At 42.1% G+C, this 16,855-nt stretch overlaps 1 protein-coding gene across 2 annotated transcripts in view; it reads left to right on the plus strand.

Moving 5' to 3' along the window:
* The window catches only part of TMEM245 (transmembrane protein 245), a 138,304-nt gene that overhangs the window by 55,720 nt on the left and 65,729 nt on the right, over positions 1-16,855 (plus strand). For both annotated transcript variants that reach the window (XM_054018802.1, XM_054018803.1), the window contains 4 exons: positions 668-772; positions 1,703-1,785; positions 9,329-9,419; positions 10,264-10,362. In XM_054018802.1, coding sequence (XP_053874777.1) covers positions 668-772; positions 1,703-1,785; positions 9,329-9,419; positions 10,264-10,362 — 378 coding nt within the window. The remainder of the gene's footprint in view (positions 1-667; positions 773-1,702; positions 1,786-9,328; positions 9,420-10,263; positions 10,363-16,855) is intronic.

Below are 16,855 nucleotides of genomic sequence, written 5' to 3' on the forward strand. Positions count from 1 at the left end.
TAGTTAAGATTTTTCCCTCCTGAATGACACCAACAAAACTTCATGAATCTGAAGTGGTGTGATTACTGGTTAGTTGTGGTGTGTGTGTGTTGCCATCTGCACTGAATTCAAATAAGGCTTGAGGTCTTCTTAGCAGCATTAAAAATCAGGCCACTTATGTAGATATCTCATTAGAGATTTAAGTGATTAACTTCAGCCGTCTGAGTTTGCAAATTATGGTTGTATAATCCATACTGGTAACTTCCCAAGTTTTGTGCAGATGATAGTGACCATAAATTTCTCTGTTGCTTGAAGACAAGAAATTAATCCAGAATGTAAGCTCAGAAGTAAAATGAGTGCTAGCTTTTTGGGGTCTGATAACAAAATGATGTTAAATTACTGATTGCTTTGTTGAGAGCTTGCTATGTGATTCACATTATTGTTTAAATTTAATTTGCAAAATCACTTGCATTGTAACATTTTCCTTAGTTGTCATGCTAAACATTGCTTATTAATTTTTCATATCTAAGCTTAGGCGTAAATAGTACTTGCTTAGGGTCTGATCTTGCAGTCTTTGTGTAAAGAAAACTCCTGTTGAAATCCAGAATTGTCAGACGGGCCAGTATCATTTGAATAAAAAACAGATTTTTTTTATATGTCATGATTTGTTTTTCTTTTTTCTGCACAGATGATCGTGTGGTTGGAGAAAATGCTTGATAAAATAATTAGCATTTTCATAATATTTTTGCTAGTGATAGGAACCCTTCTGCTAGCCCTTCTCCTTACGGCAAAGGTACAGTGCACCAAGAATTATAATCAAAGTTGTTCTTTTAATCCCTTCTTTAAATGAAAATGTTACTGATGTTTGTGCTGCACTATAAAGCAGAAATGCTTTTAACAAATATTTAGTAATCAAATGTTCTTCAATCGATCCTGTTAATACTATGTATAGATGAAGAAAAAATATTTGTATATGCAAAGTATTACCCTAGTAAATTGTGAAGTAGAATTGAGACATATGATAATTTTACAGTACTAGTACTAGAATTATTTTGCAACCTATTATAGCTGCTCAGTTTCAGTGAGTAAGGGAGAACACCTCAGATTCCTTAGCATCAGTGTTATGCCGGTGTAAATTATTGCAGTAGAATATTAATATTGTGAAACTATTTACCAATTGTTTTATCGGAAGAATGATATTCAAATGCATTGAAGATTGTTTTCGGCATAAATCTGTGGAAGTAAGAGAGAAACATACATTTCTATACAAGAATGTCTGCATCTCACACTTGTAAATATTTGTGAGGTGTGTAGGCACACATGCCCATATGTAACTGTCAGTTTTGATTTCATGACACCACATTCTAAAGATCAGATTTTCTCAAACTGATTTTCACTATGCAGCTACTTTTTCTTCCCAATAGAGGTCACTCATTTAAGGTGAACTTTTTTTACCTCCGGGGAAATTCGGAGCCACTGCTCATGTGCAGAATTCATGTGCCCTGCAGAATTTTTCTTAAGGGAACCCCACTTTGAAAAAGTGCTGAATATCTTTCTGCCTTGAAATATTTTAAGGGCCTGCTTTTTCACAAGTTGAGCACCAGAAATCACCAATAACTCTTGAAAATTTAGATTTAAATATCTTGTTCTGTTAATTTAGGGAGGGTGCTAGTTTGTATTACATAACACTTCATATTCTTTCTTTTGTCTGTATTTAACTCAGGTACATCAAGAGAGCGTTCACTTGATTCAAGTCACAAGCAGCTTGATCAATGAGACTGTAGCCAATCACCCAGAGTGGGCAAAGTAAGAATGCTGAAATTAAGAGATTAGAGTAGATAAACAAGTTTCAAGGTGCTCTTATCTACAGTTTTTATATTTTAAAAGAAGACTCCCGTGTGTTAAGAAATGAGGGTGACTATTTCAGGCACATGCATGAATGCTGCTGCTTCCCTTCCCGCAAATCTGTGCTAAGCTGCCTTCCAGGCCATCCCTTGGAGTAGTGATCTCTCCTGGAGCTGAAAGGGTAGATGGGAGCTGAGCCTAGTGGTTTAATTGTGGACCAGTGATGGCAGAGAGTTGTGTAACTTCCTTCCTGGTAGCTGTTTTGAAGGAGCTTGTCTCCCCAGACTGTAGTGTAGGAGGGCAAAGGGGCAGTAGCCACATAGTCTGGACCAGAAAGCTGGAAAGCTCCTTTACAGGATTGAGGGAATGACGATAGAGTTAGCCCCTTTAAGGATAGGGTGTTGGCTGGGAAACTCTCTTGAGGGAATAGTAAAATTGCTCTTTCGCAATGGATTAGGAACATAATTGGTCTGGAAAACTCCTTTTTGGGGGGAATTATAAGTGAGAATAAGTAGAAGAGGGAGGAGCATGTATCTACATGTAAATGAAAAGTATGCAAGCATGAAAGAGGTAGTGGGAAGATTGGAGGGAATAGTATGCGTGATAAGGAGAACAAATCGGAAGGGAAATGGTGGAAGGGAAATGAAGGGAAAATCAGTGGAGAGAGAGATGAAAAGGGGTAGTTAAGGGGAGAGGGAGGGAATCAATCAATGTGTGAAGGGAGTGCTCACAGTGGATTGTGTGAATAGCAGAGGTAGAAAAGATCAATCTGAGGAGTGATTTTTCAGGTGATATAGTTAGAGGTATTTTTCACCCTTGCTTTTATGCTGATTTAAACAAGTGAATGTTGGTTAGACTTTTTTTAATCACCAATTTGTATAGACCAGTGATATTCAAAAAAGTTGCTCTTTAAATGTGTCTCCTGTGGCTCTTTGCAGCACATGATACTAAAACACTGTAATTTCAATTATTAACCAATCAGGATGCTTTTACTATGTTAACCAGTTATAGTTGATAAAATAATAATTAATCATTTTGCTGTGAGAATGTGTATAAAATTAAATATTTCCCTGTTAAACTGTTTAAATATGAATATATAGTACATTAGTTTCATTTACTATAGTATTCACACTACCCAAAAGAGCCACAGTAATGTTGATCACTAATTTGGCTCCTGAACCACTGATGTCTAAGTCTCACTGGTGTAGACCCTGCTGTCGTGCACTAAAGGTTCCCTAGTGCGCTTTAATGTAGTATTATTTAACATAGTATGTTAAAGTGCACCAGCAGGGTCTACATAGACCAGTTAATTTGCAACACATAGCTGTATTTAGAAATCATACCCCCGTATAGCACATTACCCCATTTAGACAAACAAGTTCCTTGTTAGCAGCTATTGTGTGATTCAGCCCTTGCATTCTGCAAAGAAGGTAGAAATTAGGGCTCTCAAGCGATTAAAAAAATTAATTGCGATTAATCATGCGATTAAAAAATAATAGAATACCATTTATTTAAATATTTTGGATGTTTTCTACATTTTCAAATATATTGATTTCAATTACAACACAGAATACAAAGTGTACAGTGCTCACTTTATATTTTTGATAAATGTTTGCACTGTAAAAACACAAAATAAATAGCATTTTTCAATTCACCTAATACAAGTACTGTAGTGCAATCTCTTTATCACGAACGTTGAACTTACAAATGTAGAATTATGTACAAAAAACCTGCATTCAAAGATAAAACAATATAAAATTTTAGAGCCTGCAAGTCCACTCAGTCCTACTTCTTGTTCAGCCAATGGCTCAGACAGACAAGATTGTTTACATTTGCAGGAGATAATGCTATCCGCTTTTTGTTTACAATGTCACCTGAAAATGAGAACAGGTGTTCTCATGGCACTGTTTGTAGCCAGTGTCGCAAGATATTTACGTGCCAGATGCGCTAAAGATTCATATGTCCTTTCATGCTTCAACCACCATTCCAGAGAACGTGCGTCCATGCTGATGACAGGTTCTGCTCGATAACAATCCAAAGCAGTGCAGACCGACACATGTTCATTTTCATCGTCTGAGTTAGATGCCACCAGCAGAAGGTTGATTTTCTTTTTTGGTGGTTCAGCTTCTGTAGTTACCACGTCGGAGTGTTGCTCTTTTAAGATTTCTGAAAGCCTACTCCACTCCTGGTCCCTCAGATTTTGGAAAGTACTTCACATTCTTAAACCTTGGGTCAAGTGCTGTAGCTATCTGTAGAAATCTCACATTGGTACCTTCTTTGTGTTTTGTCAGATCTGCAGGGAAAGTGTTCTTAAAAGGAACATGTGCTGGATCATCATCCGAGACTGCTATAACATGAAATATATGGCTGAATGCAAGTAAAACAGAGCAGGGGACATACTATTCTCTCCCAAGGAGTTCAGTAAAAATTTAATTAACGCATTATTTTTTTTAACGAACATCATCAATATGGAAGCATTTCCTCTGGAATGGTGGCCAAAGCATGAAGGGGCATATGAATGTTTAGCATATCTGGCAAGTAAATACCTTGCAATGTCGGCTACAAAAGTGCCATGTGAACTCCTGTTCTCGCTTTCTGGTGACATTGTAAATAAGAGGGCAGCATTATGTCCTGTAAATGTAAACAAACTTGTTTCTCTTAGCAATTGGCTGAACAAGAAGTAAGGACTGAGTGGACTTGTAGGCTCTAAAGTTTTATATTGTTTTGTTTTTAAGTGCAGTTATGTAACAAAAAAAAAATCTAATATTTGTAAGTTGCACTTTCACGACAAAGATTGCACTGCAGTACTTGTATGAGGTGAATTGTAAAATACTTTTCTTTTATTTATCATTTTTACAGTGCAAATATTTGTAATAAATAATATACCCTTTGTATTGTATGCTGTATTGAAATTTATATATATGAAAATAAATTTCATTTGGCATTCTATTATTTAACAGTGCGATTAAAACTGCGTATTAATTTTTGAGTTAATCGTGTGAGTTAACTGCAATTAATCAACAGCCCTAGTAGAAATGTGACAAAAATAAGACTAATAAAAACTGGCAGTTGTTGTGACCAACTAGATTACTCAAGGAATAAAAATGTTTGAAAAATAGTAGAATCGCTAGATATCACAGTTTCAATCAGAGTACTTGTTTATCAGGATTTTTTGAGTAGAAGATCGCATTTTACGTGATTTCAAAGTTTAGTACAAATCGATTGAAGCCTTGTCAAATTATCCAGCAGGCTCTTACCAAAAGACTTACCCTACTTGCTTTCAGAGCTTGAAGTGTACATAAGTTTCAAATTGGGCAAGAGAGAGATGGTTAAAATTTCTTGGAAGCTTCAGATGTATAGGATTTTTGAGGGGTCAAACTCTGACAGAAACATCACAGTTAATAGCTCATTGAGATGAATGAAGGCAATTCACACCTCTTTTTGGCCCAAACACTTCTCCGCCCAGCATCTATGGAGAACTGTAAAAACAACAAGGAGTCTGGTGGCACCTTAAAGACTAACAGATTTATTTGGGCATAAGCTTTCGTGAGTAAAAACCTCACTTCTTCGGATGCATAGAGTGAAAGTTACAGATGCAGGCATTATATACTGACACATGGAGAGCAGGGAGTTACTTCACAAGTGGAGAACCTGTCAGTGTTGACAGGGCCAATTTAATCACGGTGGATGTAGTCCACTCCCAATAATAGATGAGGAGGTGTCAATTCCAGGAGAGGAAAAGCTGCTTCTGTAATGAGCCAGCCAGTCCCTATTCAAGCCCAGATTAATGGTGGTGAATTTGCAAATGAATTTTAGTTCTGCTGTTTCTCTTTGAAGTCTGTTTCTGAAGTTTTTTTTGTTCAATGATAGTGACTTTTAAATCTGTAATAGAATGACCAGGGAGATTGAAGTGTTCACTTACTGGCTTATGTATGTTACCATTCCTGATGTCCGATTTGTGTCCATTTATTCTTTTGCGGAGGGACTGTCTGGTTTGGCCAATGTACATGGCAGAGGGGCATTGCTGGCACATGATGGCATATATGACATTAGTGGATGTGCAGGTGAATGAGCCCTTGATGGTGTGGCTGATGTGGTTGGGTCCTCTGCTGTTGCCAGAGTAGATATGGGGACAGAGTAGGCAACGAGGTTTGCTACAGGGATAGGTTCCTGGGTTGGTGTTTCTGTGGTGTGGTGTGTAGTTGCTGGTGAGTATTTGCTTCAGGTTGGGGGGTTGTCTGTAAGCGAGTACTGGCCTGCCTCCCAAGGTCTGTGAGAGTGAGTGATCATTTTCCAGGATAGGTTGTAGATCGTGGATAATGCGCTGGAGAGGTTTTAGCTGGGGGCTATATGTGATGGCCAGTGGTGTTCTGTTATTGTCCTTGTTGGGCCTGTCCTGTAGTAGGTGATTTCTGGGTACCCGTCTTGCTCTGTTAATCTGTTTCCTCACTTCCCCAGGTGGGTATTGTAGTTTTACGAATGCTTGATAAAGATCTTGTAGGTGTTTGTCTCTGTCTGAGGGGTTGGAGCAAATTCAGTTGTATCTTAGGGCTTGTCTGTAGACAATGGATCGTGTGATGTGTCTTGGATGGAAGCTGGAGGCATGTAGGTACGTATAGCGGTCAGTAGGTTTCCGGTATAGGGTGGTGTTTATGTGACCATCACTTATTTGTATTGTAGTGTCCAGGAAGTGGATCTCTTGTGTGGACTGGTCCAGGCTGAGGTTGATAGTGGGGTGGAAATTGTTGAAGTCCAGGTGGAATTCTTCAAGGGCCTCCTTTCCGTGGGTCCATATGATGAAGATGTCATCAATGTAGCGCAAGTAGAGGAGGGGCACTAGGGGACGAGAGCTGAGGAAGCGTTGTTCTAAGTCAGCCATAAAAATGTTGGCATACTGTGGGGCCATGCGGGTACCCATAGCAGTGCCACTGACTTGAAGGTATAAGTTGTCCCCAAATCTGAAGTTGTTGTGGTTGTGGGTGAGGACAAAGTCACAAAGCTCAGCCACCAGGCTTGCTGTGGCCTCATCAGGGATACTGTTCCTGACAGCTTGTAGTCCATCCTCATGTGGAATATTGGTATAAAGTGCTTCTACATCCATGGTGGCCAGGATGGTGTTTTCAGGAAGAACATCAATGCATTGTAGTTTCCTCAGGAAGTCAGTGGTGTCTCGAAGATAGCTGGGAGTGCTGGTAGCATAGGGTCTGAGGAGAGAGTCCAAATAGCCAGATAATCCTGCTGTCAGAGTGCCAATGCCTGAGATGATGGGGCGTCCAGGGTTTCCGGGTTTATGGATCTTGGGTAGCAGATAGAATACCCCTGGTCGGGGTTCTGGGGGTGTGTCCATGTAGATTTGTTCCCGTACTGTAGCTGGGAATTTCTTGAGCAGATGGTGTAGTTTCTTTTGGTATTCCTCAGTGGGATCAGAGGATAGTGGCCTGTAGAATGTGGTCTTGGAGAGTTGCCTGGCAGCCTCCTGTTCATAATCTGACCTGTTCATTATGACTACAGCACCTCCTTTGTCAGCCCCTTTGATGATAATGTCAGAGTTGTTTCTGAGGCTGTGGATGGCATTGCGTTCTGTACGGCTGAGGTTATGGGACAAGTGATGTTGTTTGTCCACAATTTCAGCCTGTGCATGTCTGCGGAAACACTCTATGTAGAGGTTCAGTCTGTCATTTCGACCGTCAGGAGGAGTCCACGCAGAGTTCTTCTGCTTGTAGTGTTGGTAGGAGGGTTCCTGTGGGTCAGTGCACTGTTCAGTGGTGCGTTGAAAATATTCCTTGAGTCGGAGACGACGAAAGTAGGCTTCCAGATCACCGCAGAACTGTATCATGTTCGTGGGGATGGTGGGACAGAAAGAGAGTCCCCGAGATGGGACAGACTCTTCTGCTGGGTTAAGTGTGTGGTTGGAAAGATTGACAATGTTGTTAGATGAGTTGAGGGTACCACTGTTGTAGCCCCCTGTGGCAGGTAGGAGTTTAGATAGCTTACTGTCCTTTTTCCTCTGTAGAGAAGTGAAGTGTGCATTGTAAATGGCTTGTCTCGTTTTTGTAAAGTCCAGCCACGTGGAAGTTTGTGTGGAAGGTTGGGATTGTATGAGAGTCTCCAGTTCTGAGAGCTCATTCTTGATCTTCTCCTGTCTGCTGTACAGGATGCTGATCAGGTGGTTCCTCAGTTTCTTTGAGAGTGTGTGGCACAGTCTCTCACCATAGTCAGTGTAGTATGCAATGGATTTTTTACCTTCAGTCCTTTTGGTATGATGTCCATCTGTTTGCATTTGGAGAGGAAGATGATGTCTGTCTGTATCTGACATCCACCCTGATTGAATTGGCCCGGTCAACACTGGTTCTCCACTTGCGAAGTAACTCCCTGCTCTCCATGTGTCAGTATATAATGCCTGCATCTGTAACTTTCACTCTATGCATCCGAAGAAGTGAGGTTTTTACTCACGAAAGCTTATACCCAAATAAATCTGTTAGTCTTTAAGGTGCCACCAGACTCCTTGTTGTTTTTGTAGATACAGACTAACACGGCTACCCCCTGATATATGGAGAACTGTGTGGTTCTATTCTGCACTAATGGGGCAAGATTTGCAGAGCTGATGTAGGAGATACATATCCCTGGTGCACTGTGGCTTGAATACTGGCCACAGGACAGGGGGTATGTCTACACTGGAATAAAAGCCCGCTGCATGTCCATGGCTGGCCCTGGTAGGCTGACTAGGGCTCGCAGGGCTAAAAATTGTGTGTAGATACTTTGGACTCTGCCTGGAGCCTGGGCTCCAGCCCGAGCCTCAATGTCTGCACAGCAATTTGACAGCAGATGGAGGCTAGTTGCGGGTGTTTAATTGCTGTATAGATGCCCATAGAGTGGCTCCATTCCTTCAGAGTGACCTGAGGGTGGGAAAGGGAAGATTCTTCCCCAGTACTGGAAAAAGTCCCCAGCACACATCTTGACTGGGAATAGGATTTCAGCATTGGATGATTTACATCGCTCTGTATTTCTAGGCTGTCTGTAAGTTCAGGAAGACCACACTCTTATCAGTTTACAGTCCATTCATATTCAAAAGGTTATCTTTGCAACTATACGAATTTGAAAGATAAGGTTTCCAAATTATATTTCTGACAAAGCAGCAGCTCTAAGAATCCCACAAGTGGCTAACCAATTATAGCATACATACAGATGGACAAGATCTCTAAAGTTAAATTTAGTAAGATTCAAGAACTTTTCCTAATCCGCCTTAGAGTGAAATGTAAATGTAGTAATCTGTATTCTACTTGCTGAGTTACGCTTTGTATGTTAAAAAGTCTTCATCCTGTCATTGAAAGAGGAAGTATTCTAGTTTTAACAAAAGTGTTAGTTGGTATATATTTAAACTATAGGTGCTGTTAGTTGGTTGGAAACCTTTTTTGTTACTTTTAGAGTTTCAGGCACTGTAATGAAATAGTTCAGAAGTATTGGAGATAATTTTATTTATACTTTCCTTCCTTAAAAATATCAGCTGGCTCCCTGAAGCTCAGGTCATTCAAAAAGCTCTCAATTCGGCTGCTAATAATGTGTATCAGTATGGCCGAGAATGGATTACACACAAGGTAAGAACATCTTCTTAATATTTTTTTTATTAGTTTTAGTGTTTTGCTTTTTTTTCTTTTCCAAAATAAGAGAATGATCTGTACATTTTTTCCTTCTTGTAATGTCAAATGGTATCTCTTGGGTTGCTTTAGTTACCTTTAAGTGTTGTTTCGCTGAAGATTTATTCATTCTAATCTGCTGTTTAGCAGAGTAAAGCCTATATTTGGGAATGATTTTAATAGTCTTGTTCCCCGTGGCTGCTGGAAAGTGCTTTTAAGAGCTTGAAAATGAAGGATCTGTCCATCTCCCTTGTGACTATCCATGTGAATACTCTGTAGAAAATGTAATTTGTTTCAGAAACTGCCCTCAGTTAAGCATTTTTCAGATGGTTTCAAATGACCATTTTTAGCCAACCTATGAACTTCTGAAGTTCCATCCTCTAAAGTACAGAGTAAATTGTAGATTGGGAGTTCAGTGTTCCTTGGGTGGATGGCAGGATCTTACATTGTCCTCACATAAGCATTTTGACATCTAGCACACCTCTCAAATTTCTTTGAGTATATTTACTGTATACAAGGATCTGACAGATCTTTGTGCTTAGTGTTTCATTGGGGAGGAGTCTCATCTCTGTTTCCATTTAATGTGGCAAAATTGCTTGTTTCAGGTAAGATGTTATGTGCTGTCAGCCACAGTTTCTGAAATGCATATTGTATACCTGTAGACACTGTTGACTTTTTTGATATTTTTTGGACCTGAGCCAAGCCTTCAGTGAAAATCTAATGTAGATGTTCTGCCTTTGAGCTCAGCCATAGCTGCTAGTTTCAAGTTGTTTTACATAATAAACACAATTTCTGTATATTCTAGCTCCATAAGATATTAGGAGAGAAAGTGAACAACACTGCTGTGATTGAAAAGCAAGTGCTAGAGCTCTGGGACAGACTTTATCACTCTTGGTTTGTGAAGGTGAGTAACTGATACCTGTTATACGAATCACTTTTTATTTTTTACTGATTCTAGATAAATTTTAAAAACATACTTTCTAAAAAAGAGAGGTTTTTAAAAGCTTGTAATGTTTAGTGAAAGAAATTAATGAAGTGTTAGTTAAGACTTCAAATGCACAAGTCAGGTCACTCTAGAATTAGGTTTCCAGTTCATCCAGAATTCTGCCTCTTTGCATATACGTAGTTACGTGCATCTTTATATGTGCTATTTAATGTATGCTTAGTATGTGTGTGTTCCAGTATGTCAGACCTTTGCACTGAATATTTATTCCTTGTAAGTAAAATGAAAGCTATTTGTATGTATGTTTCTGCAACTTCAGAATTAAATATTCATTTGAATTTGTGAAAATGCACTTTTAGTTTAGTGTATTTTCACTGTGTTTCTTAAACAATTCAGATTCAAAGTATGTGTTAGCATTCATATTATGGGAGGCTCTAGAGAGAACAAAATTAAGAGCAATTTTTTACTAAGTTAGTGTAATTTTTAAATGTGTGTAATTTAAACATACAAAAAATCATAACATTGTCTAATGGTTTTTCTTTACTTCCCTTATTTTGTTTTAAGTAAAAACTGTATTGATTGTACATGAAATTAAGTTCACTCTGTGTTCTATGAGACACCAGTGTCAAGAACCTTTTATTTATAACAAAACACCCTTAAAATGTTTGTAACTTACCAAGAAGCTCTCTGTATTTCTGGTAACAATATTATCTTAGTGTAACTGTCAAAATGAAAAAGAAAATCAAGGCTACTTTTCTTGACAAGGTGATGTAGTGAGAGGTAATATGGCTGTGTAAGTAAGGTACCAGCAAGTAAGATGCTCTAAACATGAGAGAGGGGAGACTTCAGTAAAATGAGAAGGCTTGTAAAAAATGTCCTAAAATCAAAAGTAAAGGAAGTGAAGTCCTTTAGAGGTGGAAACTGGTATGGATGCTTGTGACTGTGGTTGCTGGAGGGGCTATACTGAGAATGCTCAATTGGGGAAATTTGCAAAGAATAGGGCAGACAATCCCTCAAAACTGGTGGTTTATTCTATAATTGGATACTCCTGGGGGAATTCTGCATCACTGCATGTGTGCAGAATTCATGTACCCTGTGAATTTCCTTGCTTCCCTGCCAAAAAATGACTTTCTGACAGGGAAGCAAAGGGAAGCTGCAAGAGCAGTCACACACTATTCCCTAGCAGCTCAGGTACATCGTTTCAGGCACCCAGAGCAGCCGGTGGAGAGGTAAATCACCATAGGGCTGGGGACACCTCAGTCAGCAGCTCCTACCCTGAGCTGGGATCAGCTGCTAGTCCCAGTTGGGCTGGAGGCAGGAGAGGATGGGACTTCCTCTTTCCCTGCTAGGAGTGGCTGTGGCTATGTCAGACCCACCCCCAGAAACCTCCCCCAGCTGCAGGAAGCTCAGCATCCTCTCCTGCTTCCTGCCTCCATCGCTCCTCAGCTGTGTGGGGAGGGGTCACTGTACAGGGAGCTGCTCCCCCAACCACTGCATCTGGACTTCCCGCCAAGCCTCACCCGGTACATCCAGAACCCCCCAAGCTCTTCATACCCTAACCCCACTGAACCTCAACCCCCGCATCTGGAGCCCCTGGCACCCAGATCTCATGCCTCCGGACCCCCACCCTCAGACCACCCCCCACTGAACTCCCTGCTCTCAAACCCCACTCTGATGCCCCACCTCCTGCACCACCCGGAGCCTCCACATCCAGACCCGCATGCCACTTGACACCCCCCCACCTAGCTGCACCCAGTGCCCCAGTACCCAGACTCCCTCGCTGAGCCCCAACCACCTTCCCCTGGAGCCCTTGCAGAGTCCCATTGCCCCTGCAATTGGGAACCCCCCCCACAACCAGCCTCTGTGCATCCAGATCCCCCCCACTGAGCTGTCAGCACCCAGACTATCCCACACAGAATCCTCTCACCCCACACTTGGATTCCCCTCCCCCCTAACCCTCCCCCCCCCCGAGACCCTCCACACTTGGATCTTGCCTGGTTGAGCCTACCTGGCGCAGAGGGGCAGGGCCCCAGGGTGTTTCTGGGGCAGGCCCAGGCCTTGTGCTGTGTCAGTCAGGTGCAGCCTGACCGCTGAGTCTGTGTCCCTGGAGTGTGGGGGGGTATAGGGTGATCTCCCACCTGCCAGTGGCCTGTGCTCCCCACTGCCATGCTGCAGCCTCTGCATTTATTTATTGACAAACAAAACTTGCAGGATTTTTAATTTTTTTGGCGTAGAATGCCCTCAGGAGTAAATTAGATTTCACCAAGCTAGTAACCAAACCGCTTCCTTAATACCTTATTGGTTACCAAGAAGCCAAAATATAGTTCCCTTTAAGCAATCCAGCCTTTGGCTCCCATCCAGAGAGCCAAGCCTAAGAACCTTAATCATGATGTATAAAATTCTACCAATCCCAAGAGATTGGACACATTACCCACCACATAAGTGAATATTTCAGATCTCACCCAAATACGCACTTACAGCCAATTCTTATTAACTAAATCTAAGATTTTTTAATAAAAAAATAAAAGAAAGAGAGAGAATTATACATACAGATGTGAATAAAGTTCTTAGGTCTGTTTCATGGCAGAGATGGTGAGGCTACTGATTAGTAAAATACTTCTGGAATTAATTTAAAAGGTTATAGTCCGGGGTGGGCCAACATTTTGGCCTGAGGGCACATCTGGGTATGGCGGACTGTGAATGCTCACAATATTGGGGGGTTGAAGTGCAGGAGGGGGTGAGGGCTCCGGCTGGGGGTGAGGGCTCTGGGGTGGGGCCAGAAATAAGTTCAGGGTGTGGGAGGGTGCTCTGGGCCGGAACCCAGGGGTTTGGAGGGTGGTAGGGGGATTGGGACAGGGGATTGGGGTGTGCGAGGGGGATGGGCTCTGGGCTGGGGGTATGGGTTCCAGGGTGTGGCCAGAAATGAGGAGTTCAGGTTGTGGGAGGGGGCTCCAGGCTGGGGCAGGGAGTTGGGGTGAGGGTTCTGGTGTGGGGCTGGGGATGAGGGCTTTGGGGTGCAGGAGGGTGCTCTGGGCTGGGACCGAGGGTTTCAGAGGGTGGGAGGGGGATGAGGCTGGGGCAGGGGGTTAGGGCAAGGGAGGAGGTCAGGGATGCAGGCTCCGGGCAGCGTTTACCTCAAGCAGCTCCTAGAAGCAGGGGCATGTCCCCACTCCGGCTCCTATGTGGAAGTGCGGCGCCAACCAGATGGCTCTGCACGCTGCCCTGTCCACAGGTGCCATCCCTGCAGCTCCCATTGGCCATGGTTGCTGGCCAATGGGAGCTGCAGAGCCATCACTTGGGGCAGGGGCAACGTATGGTGCCCCCTGGCTGCCTCTATGGGTAGGATCCGTAGGGGTGGACTTGCCACTGCTTCCGGGAGCTGCGTGGACCCAATGCCTGTGCAGAGCAGGGCAAGCCTCTGTTCCTGCTCCCCGGCGGGAGCTTGAGGGCCAGATTAAAAGGTCTGATGGGCCAGATGTGACTTGTGGGCCATAGTTTGCCCACCCCCGTTATAGTGCAATAGGCAGTCTGTGCAGAGTTTGTTCAAACTCTACTATGAGAAATTGCAAGGTTAATCCAGAGTAGACCTGGAGACCTCAGTCTTTCAGGCTTAGACTTTCCCTGTCAAAGTTTAAGCAGATCTGAGATAGCAAGGATCAGGCCCGGAACTTTATTTAAATTATAGCTTAAGTTCAGTGGATAAGCCTATTGATAGCAAATGATCACCGCAGGCATTTCTTGGATGAAGAATAGGTAACACACCCATCTGAGTTACATTAATGATGTCTCAGCCACTCCTGAGCCAACAATAGAGAGGCTTCAGCCAGTTTCCCCCCAGCTCCAGCCCTACACTCCAGAACTGTATCGTCTTACGCTGCTCAAGGCTCCCTTGGGCAGTGCAAGTTCATTAAGTAGTTTGCTACTCCCTCAATGTGGAGTGGAGACACACTAACCTCTGTAAACGGAGATGAGATTTCTCAAGCACTTCAACCAAAACACACTGTTTTAGGTAAAATATAAAACAGGTTAACTAGAGAAATTTTAAGTGATAAGGGATAGCCATAAAGGTCACAGATAGTTACCTTATGAAAATAAAAGTAAACATGCATTCTAAATCCTAAACTGTAAGTCTAAGCAAGAGTTGAATCAAACAGTGTTTCTCACTCTGACAGATGGTACTAGCAGGTTACAGTTCCTCAGTACACAGGCTGGCACTTCATTCCAGCCTGAGACCAAACTTCTCCAGTTCAAAATCTTTGTCTTTCACACATGCTTCCAGGTGTTGAGATGAGGGGGAAGAGAAGCTAAGTGATGATGCCAATGTCTCTCTTTTTTTATACCTTCTTCCAGCTGCTAGAAAGATCCTTGCTGTGACATTGGGGGGTGGGGGGTCAGGCGTCCCCATTGGTCAAGCAGTCTCTATTGTGTACATTGTCTCCTCCGCCTCTGTGATAGTGGGTTGCGTGTTTGTGCTATTAACTACTGGCTATTGATGGCTACTGCTTTGTTGTAACTGAAAGGCTGGTTGTGGGTGTTCCCAACTTCACAACATATTTCACTAACATATATGAACCTCATAATTCTACATACAATCCAACAGGATATTGGTCAACAAATCAAGACTTACAAAATGATACCTCACAAGACGTACTTTATACAAAACATATCAATTATGTGATAGCGGTGAATATGGGGGTTCCAGGGTGCTACTTTGAGGCTAACTAGTATCTATTCTTAATTCTCTAACAATACAGGCCTACATGTCCAGATTCTAGTACTTAACATGGCTTTGATAATTATCTACAAGGAATGGCCCTGTTTACCATTTCAATACTCTTCTAATATGTCCTTATGGGTTGCTTTCAGGTCAACCAGCTTGCTGATTGCTTAACCCTCACTGGCTCCACATCATAATGCTACTTTAAAAAAAAAAAAAATCAGTAAGTGAGTTTCAGAAGATATGCATACTGCTCACGGAGAAACCGACTAGGAAGGCAAGAAATAAACCAATTTGGATAAATAGCAAGATTCAAGAGACGATTTGAGCCAAACAGTAATCCAGCGAAGCCAATAAACAGGAGCATAAATTACAGCAAGTAATATAGGAGAGGGCAGTAAGGGCCAAAGTGGATTTTGAAGAACCAAGAGCTAAAGGAGTAAAAATTAAACAAGATATTCTTTAATCAGATCAGAAATAGAAAGCCTGTGGGAGAATCAGTGGGTTGACTGGATCACCAGAGGTTAAAGGAAGCAGTTAGTTTTTAAGCAATGTCCTTCTACTCCTAAGTGATTTCTTTGCATCACTCTTCAATCCAGGGGATGTTAGGGATATCTATTCTGTATCTGCTCATCTGGTAAAAAAGATAAAGCACTATTAGTAACTGAAGTGCCATAAGAAGAGATACAGGAACAAATTATGGATTCAAAGAGCAGTAAGTCACCAGTCCCACATGGTGTACATCCAAGTATTCTGAAAGAGCTTAAGTATAAAATGGTATACAAAAATATGCAATCTTTCATTAAAAACACATAGTGCTTCAGAGGATTGGAGGGAAACAAATGTACATATATTTTTAAAGAGACTCTAGGGATGATCCAGATTCTTAAAGAGCAGTAAGGCCTGCATTTATGCCTGGCAGATTGGTTGGAATGAATTACAAACAGAGTACTAATACCTGGGATCACAATATTACTCGGGGGCTACACATTTCGTAATGTATGTTGACTGAGCTTATTGCTTGCAGTAAGGCTCCTTGCATTCTTCTGTTTGCCATCCTCCTCTGCTTCAGGGACTCCTTGCCAGTGCCCCAATCTCCCCGTCAGGTTTCTGTGGCCCTATGTTCTTCCCTTTTCTCTTACCAGGATCCCTCATTCTCCCCAGTGCCAAGGGCTCTGTATGCACCCTATTCCTATCCCAAATATCCCCCTACTAGTTGTTCTTTGTTCATCTCCATTCTCCCTCTGTGGCAGGGATACTGTGTGCTCCCCTATTCCTGTTCTCAATCTCTCTTCCCTCTCCCCCATTAATGGTACCTTGTATATCCCCATCGCAGGGGTTCTGTGTATCCCATTCCTCCAATCTCTCCCATGCCAGGAGTTCTGTGTGCCTTTTACTCCCTCATTCCATGCCATAGTTTGTGTGCATGTCTCCATAACCCCCTCTTCACCTCCATTCCACACCCTTCCCCCATTATTTCTCTTCTGTCTGGAAGATAAGTCATTCAGGGCATCAACATGTTATTTGCTACTGAGAGAATGGGCAGGGATATTGTTATGCTGGAAGGGGTTAAAGGGTGTCATCAACAGATAACAGTGGCTTCATGGAATCTGACTAAGCATGTCCATTTTAGAGGATTTAGAAAGCTTGACCTTTAAACAGATACTGTGATGCAACCTTAACTATAATGTTGCTACTGCATCGCTACACTTTGTGATTTGGAATGGTGGCTGAGCA

This window comes from Malaclemys terrapin, chromosome 2 (genome assembly GCF_027887155.1).
Source record: "Malaclemys terrapin pileata isolate rMalTer1 chromosome 2, rMalTer1.hap1, whole genome shotgun sequence".
NCBI classification, from domain to species: domain Eukaryota; kingdom Metazoa; phylum Chordata; order Testudines; family Emydidae; genus Malaclemys; species Malaclemys terrapin.